Below are 7,142 nucleotides of genomic sequence, written 5' to 3'. Positions count from 1 at the left end.
GGGGGGGGAGGTAACTCATACTCAGACGTAAATGAGGTTAGATCCAAAACGTAGTGAAACGGATTTTTGTTTTGTTTTCTGGATTTTGGAACCATTGCCGCCAGTGCAGAATAAATTACTACAGCTCGTTTGCACTTGCGCACAAGAGTTGTGAACATTTATTTTATCTTTGTTGTTGTTGCTGTTGTTGTTCTGAACACCGGCAACGCAAGGAATACAACACACATACATATTTATCTGTTTGTACCATGCACAAAACTTTATTCTTGATTGCAAGATTGTTTCAACACAATCTGAAACAATGACAAGTGTACATGCATTCATATTTTTAAAGAACAGCTTCAATAAAGTTGAGTCCTGAAAATTCGTTGAAAATGTTTTCAATCCGTTATCTATTATATCAAAAGACACGATTCGTTACGATTTAAACAGAAAAAGACATGAGAGATTAACAATGTCCTGATCCATGATCGATGAGTCTGAGTGGATCTAATAACACTAACTGGAAGAAAACGTGCCCGAAATTGCGAAGAAATGAGTCGACAGTGTAGGCCTATGTATGCATACCGCGTCGAGCAAGAACTACAAACGATGTTATCTATCACCACAATACACAGACTACAGCGATCACATCCAACTGACCATTACTGTACAAACTACAGGAAACGCTCATACCGTTACAGAATTCTTTCCACGAAAAACACCGACTTAATTTACACATTAAGAAAAATCACTTTTAACATCGAAAAGGCGATTTCAGTTCCATCTTCTCTAGCAAACATCCTAAGATAATGTTGCTAGTTTTCTCATTGAGATATTCTTTTTCTTTCCTTTTTTTTTTGCATAAGTAACAAGCAAAATACATACGAGACTTTTCAGACCATAATTAATATAAAAATCAGACGGCATTGTTTATTCTGACATCGATAAACATTTTCAAAGTTGGCAGTGCTCCTTCGTTCACACACAGACAAATGCATCTGTCACGCACGTTCAAAACTAGTCGATACATATCACGACAATTTTATCATTGAATATCTACAGATCGTTCAGATTCAAAGTCTCCCACAGTTTGGAATAAAATTTGTTCTTTGAGCACGAGACAGGCTTAGCATTATGCGTCAAGACATCTTACAAATTAATTCCGGGAGGATTAAAAATAACAGCTCTTGATACCGATACGAATTGAGCGTTACTTACACAGCAAAATCTTTCGTACACTGTTATTGCAAAAAACCGAAGAGACAGAACATCGGCTGATAACATGTCTCATATTGTGACGTTCTGGAATACTGAGTAAAACGAAATACATTGTACAACAATTGTAGCAGCCTTTGTACTAAATTCCTTTCATACTAGTATAAATAAATAAAATATCTCTGAAAATAAATAATACGAAGTATGTATGCCATACGCGTAAATGTACACAATGTTACAGTATCAATTACACAATGCAGTTTGTACATGAAAAGAATATCTTAAAATGTCAGTCAAATCAAAGTTGAGATTGGCAATCGGTATTATTTGTAGTGATGGCAAGTTCTTAGGGAAAATGATGGAGGTGGAACTGGACAACTGCAATTACAACTTTCTAAAACATGTCCCTCGGTTTATACTTATTACTGACAAGGTTACGATATAAAAATGCATCCAGTGCACTCACTCGAATCTCCTTCAGGCATAATAGAAATACATTAGTCTCATCCGCTCCGTTGAATCGGAATCAGGCAGGTTTGTTTCTGTTAAGATACATAGCAACCAGATGGGCGTGGTCATACGTATAGGTTGGGCCCAGACCTATGGCTTTCTTATATAACTGTTGGGTTATCTTCCGCACGAAGTAAACATAGGAGTGGAGGCACATACTCGCAGAGAGATAGGGGGCTGCTATGTTCAGGTGTAGAAGAAATTTGTCTTGCGTAGGCGAGCACAATGAAGAATATATGAGTAAGTCCTGACTCATACTCCTCGTGCTAAAAATACACTCTGACATCCCTTCCCATACACTCGCGTGAAGCCATCCACAAATTACGTGCCCAATGTTATAATCATCACAATAACGGCGAGTGTATTCTCTCCGATCTCTTACGCACTATATCATATTTGTTGTGAATATTGTTGATGCATAACCTTTAAACTTTGTATTGCCATCACATCACTTACAAGAAAAAACAACAACAAAATGATTCAATCATTTAGAAAATACGACTATATTGCACATGAATGTAAAAATTCTTGAAAAACGTCACATCGTGATTCACTGTATAATAACGCAAAACAGTGCATAATATGTCGGCGATGTGTTTGACGCATTCAACAATGTTCTAGCAACCAAATCATATGAATACATGTATATAAACTATCAAGACCCTGATTACAAAAAGTTCGTCCACAATTCATAATAAATAACAACTTTAAATACGCCTGAAGATGAATACATTTCATTTTTCAAGTTTTAAGAAAAAATACAAAAATGACAACTGGAAGCATTGTGAGCGTATTCGAAATTGAGATAGAATCAACTTCTAAGAAAGCAAACAAAGGAAGAACATACATTTTCTGAGCGATTCTACTCGCGGGATTTCATATGTCACTGTATTAAAATGTTACGAAATTATAGAGCAAGTATATTTTCAGAAAAAAAGGCCTCGTTCCGTCGGATTAGCTGCTTTGTAATATCGTTACAAAAAACGTGTAATGATAATGCCAAACTATTAAGAGACTGTACATCAAAACAGCGGGTTTGTATTTCGTGACATGGTTGTGGATGTACATGTCTGAACGTGTCAGTAAACCCATTACAAGCAGTTAAAAGAATCAATGATTTTTTTTTTCGTTATTTTGTCCCTTATGTACTCACAAAATTCAATGAATATCGAAAGGTACCAGTGTGTTGAGAGATTATATTTCAGAAATAGTTTTGAATCCAGTGATTTCCTCATTAAGTGTGGAAAACATGTTGCTTTCTCTTCAAATGTATGATATACTATATCTATAAATATCTTCTTTTTTTTCATTTCAGAGCCAAAGAGACTTATTCCATTCTGTTTAGTTACGAAATAATATTTTAGACACACTGGATGGGATTTAACCCGTCATGAAAGAGGTTGACAATGGCTGATTTTCGTCGATTTGTTGGTATATTGGTGAGTTCTTCTTTGAGATGTTCACAGAGGGGTCATTAAAGCTGGATTAAAGTCGGCCGAGCGGTCTCGGGGCTTGACATGTCACTGCCGCTGCTACTCTCCGTCTTAATCGACATAGCTTCCCGGCCACACGACGTCGAGGAGGAGCCCGATGTCGAATGGGCGATGTCCATGCCGTCCGACAGCCCGCCAAAGTTGAAGAGGCGAGTGGGCGTCACCACCTCGGTGGTGGGCGTGTCCAGGCTGGTGGAGGTGTTGGTGCAGGTGGTGGTGGAGGCGGTGGTGGTAGTCTCCTTGTTAGCCTTGTTCTTGCGGCACATGGCCTTGTGGGCCTCCAGGATGAACTCTAGCTGCTCCTTCTGTTGCTGGAGCTTGGTGATCTCTTGCTCCAGGGTGGCGTTCTTCTCCTCCCAATCTTCCGTCTCCTGTGAAATAAACAATGAACATTGGAGTGAATAATGGAGTCCCCTTCACTAATGTTTTTACAAACATCTTTTTTTCGACTAAAACCACTGAGATTAACGATTCTTTTGCCGACTCTGCTTTCAACAGTTATCATTGAATTAAAGACTGAGATTGAGATCATGAGCATAAGAAAGTCAGATGGGAAATTGTGATACCAACGTTTTCTGCAGTCATTTGACTCAAAATCACATAATAACATACACGCTTTGGCCTTGATCATGTTCATTTCTCTGGATGATTTCCCGACTGTACTTATCTAGTTTGTATAAGATCAAAGGAAGGTATCACACCTCCTTGATGACAGTAAAATACTTACGGTAATAAGAGTGTTGGTGTGGTCTACTCTCCTCTGTCTGCATTTGGCGGCAGCAAGTTTGTTCCTCTCTCTCCTCACCCGTCTCTTTTCTCTCTCGTCAGGCGTCAACTATTAAAAAATGAGACAGAACAAACAAAGACAATTATATTTGGTGCCTAGTTACTTCGTTTCTTGAAGGCAATATTTTGTTACAGACTTTATCATGTCTTGTGTCAGTGTAAATTTTGAAGCTGTCATTATTTTATTGTGCAGTAAAGCTCGAAGTCATTCAAATTTTCCTTCACTCATGCACTTATAAATGTAGGCTATACATGTCATCATAAAGTTATACTTTGACCATATGACGTGATCTACTTTTTCAGGTATGAACTGGATATGGAGCCATTTACGTAGTCTAAACTACACGACTTTTGGTCGTGTCATATTTTGGTTAATGATTGACAGAGTAATCTCATGTACACACAAGTAATTGTTAAGTACACACGTTACAACCCGATAGGCCAAGTTAAACATGGCCCGCGTTTCCACGGAGCAAGGGAACTTCTTTCTAAGTACAAAAACCGCAGGCCTTTTAAGTGGAATGAGGGATAACATGCTCCTTTTTGTTCTTGTTCTGAATCGTCCTTAATAATTTGTTATACGGTAAATGAATACGAACTGGGGACCTTCATAGATGTTGGTTTTGTTCTAAGTGAATCACGGGGAATACACCCATATTGGTTCTGCTGGTTCCATTCAATAGTGGTATAGTTGGTTTTGTTTTAAGTGAATCACGGGGAATACACCCATATTGGTTCTGCTGGTTCCATTCATTACTGTTATAGTGGTGTGAAATGGAAGAATGGACAGGACTGCGGGAATTTTAAACTTCTGTCTGTGCCAACCCATGCGCGACCCTTCATCCAACCCAAGTCAAATATCCAAACCGCAGTCATCTACTGCAAATCCACAATCATTTGCGTGTAGTGCAGCTGGAATTATGCCAGCTGCAAACGTGAGGTCTCTGAAAGCACGATTGAAAGAGACAAACTACTCTTCCTTCCGACGGAGTTTCGATGTCAAGAAAATACATTAATCTTGTTTTTAGAAGCTTGAAATCACGTAAGGGCAGCACGTTCCCAGTATCCCATCAGCGGGGAAGCTGCCGGGGTACAACCTGCTAAAGGTGAATGAGCAGAGCATGACGCGTTCTCACAGGAAAGCGCTGATTTGGCCACCTGTGGGGTTAGCATAAGAATTGCCCAATTACCCCGGAGTCAGGAGGGGAGGAGTCATCGCCAACTACGGGACCAAGTCCTCGCCATTTTTCTTTTCCTTTTCTCTGCCCCCTACTCGCTGCCCTGGCAAAAAGGAGCTGCTATGAGTCATTCAAACCATTCTCTCGGGCAACTTTTCTTGGCGGAAGTTTCCTCGTTTTTCCATTTTCTTGAGGACATAGGCCTACATGCAAGTGCCAAAAACAATATACGCATGACTACCCTACAGATCAGTCCGTTAGAAAGCACAGGCAGTTCTGTCCTCACGAGAGATCCTTTAAACCCTTACTTCATTCGTCACATATGACGTCAGATTTTATGAAGGTATTATGTGTTTTTTGATTGCGAGAATTCTGTCTCTGGCAAGGAAATATGATTTAGACACAGATTTCCATGTATCAAGTTCGTATTTCCGACCGACTCATCATGTCACTGACACCCGGGCCATGGCAGCGAGAGATGTCTTAACATGGCGAGCAAAGTCTGTGACTGATCTCCTACATCCTCCTGGCGTTCATGTTTGATTTGGTGGATTACACGCAACAACATGAGTTAATTTCTTATAAAATATCTACGGTTATTCGGAAAACATATGGGGAAGTCCGCGCCGTATAACACGTTACTCAAACCACTTCGTCGCGTCTGCAAACAAGCCTAAACTTTTCTAGAAACGTCCTTGAATTTTGTAGCAAGAACGAACAATACATTGTACGGGGCGATAAACTCTTCAATAAATTTACAAAGCACTTCATCGCTGTTATTGTTGGCTGGCTTCAGAAACCATGGCGGAACCTTAACCTCCACAACAAACAACCACTTTGCGGTATGACGCGAAATGTTGATTACCGCGGCATTTTTAAGATCCTTAACGAACGTGTTTGGGAACGAGATTGAACAATAAAACAGACCGGCGCCTATACAGGGTTGCTATCATCTTAGTGGCTTTCCATTATTGTTGGGGGCCACAAACACTATATCTCGGGGTAAATGGATATGTACATCTCCATTCGGAAAAAGTCTAAAGGTCAAATTGTTTTCCATCAGACAAAAGGTATAAAATGCCCACAAGGTAACAATAGCAGCATTTGCTAAATCACATAAAAAGTATCTTTGTGAAAAACGAGGGAACAAGGACTTTCTGGGTACAGAACGGCGAGAAAGCTTTGGCTTTTTTGATGGGTGAATGGAAGTGAATAAAACAAGTGAAGCAGAACCAATACGGGCGGGCAATTTTCTCGCTTCCAGGCGACAACGAGGGCTGCTTAGCAGCGTCAGGCATGAAATGTGGTTTTCGCGATAAGTAATGTGATTGCACATTGATAGCTTTGTCTTGCATTAGGACAGAATCCAGCTTTTTTGCTGTGGAATCTCAATGTGCACGAAATATATCGACCAGACCCATGAACAGATGTAAGATGCCCAATCAAGTGTAGGAGCAAAATCAACATGCACGTACATGGCAAAAGTTTGAAATAATAGGGGCTAAAGACTAGATAAGGGCAACCAGGGGGACAAACTCACATCATCATCCCTTATTCTTCGGCGTGGTGCTGATGGAGACATGCGGTAGAGGTCCATGTCAGACCGGTCCCTTGGTAGACGTTGATGGGGGTGGTGGTGGTGCTGCGCTCCTAGACCCGCTGCGCCCCCTCCCACGGATCGAACCACCGCCGAGGCGTAGCCGTTGTGGGATGAAACAGCCGGTGGGATGAAGCCGCCGCCGTGGATGTTGCCCTGGTGTTCGAGCCACGCCCCGGCCGTCAACGATGTGGTCGGGGTGATGACGGAAGTGGGAATTGCATTTGGCATACACGTCACATGAGAGCTGATACTGGGTGCGTAGCTGGAGATATCCATGATGTCTTCTGAGGCGGTATAATCCTGCAGAAACAATAAATGTGGAAACACAAATTATGATTATATGGTAAAGTCTGATGGACAGGGTGTTAATCCCTTATA

General features: G+C 40.8%; 1 protein-coding gene across 2 annotated transcripts in view; it reads right to left on the bottom strand.

The window, feature by feature from the left end:
• Positions 1 to 244: 244 nt before the first annotated feature.
• LOC139740860 (uncharacterized) overlaps positions 245 to 7,142 on the bottom strand; it is a 29,548-nt gene continuing 22,650 nt past the window's right edge. For both annotated transcript variants that reach the window (XM_071651444.1, XM_071651443.1), the window contains exons 2-4: positions 6,705 to 7,064; positions 3,928 to 4,035; positions 245 to 3,571 (exon numbers count right to left, since the gene is read on the bottom strand). In XM_071651444.1, the coding sequence (XP_071507545.1) occupies positions 3,182 to 3,571; positions 3,928 to 4,035; positions 6,705 to 7,064 (858 nt within the window). In that variant the 3' untranslated portion in view covers positions 245 to 3,181. The remainder of the gene's footprint in view (positions 3,572 to 3,927; positions 4,036 to 6,704; positions 7,065 to 7,142) is intronic.

The sequence above is a fragment of the Diadema antillarum genome, unplaced genomic scaffold (genome assembly GCF_040938485.1).
Source record: "Diadema antillarum isolate AM-2024a unplaced genomic scaffold, OU_Dant_1.0 seq00000889_RagTag, whole genome shotgun sequence".
Lineage (NCBI taxonomy): Eukaryota > Metazoa > Echinodermata > Echinoidea > Diadematoida > Diadematidae > Diadema > Diadema antillarum.
This window is presented reverse-complemented; position numbering and strand designations above follow the sequence as displayed.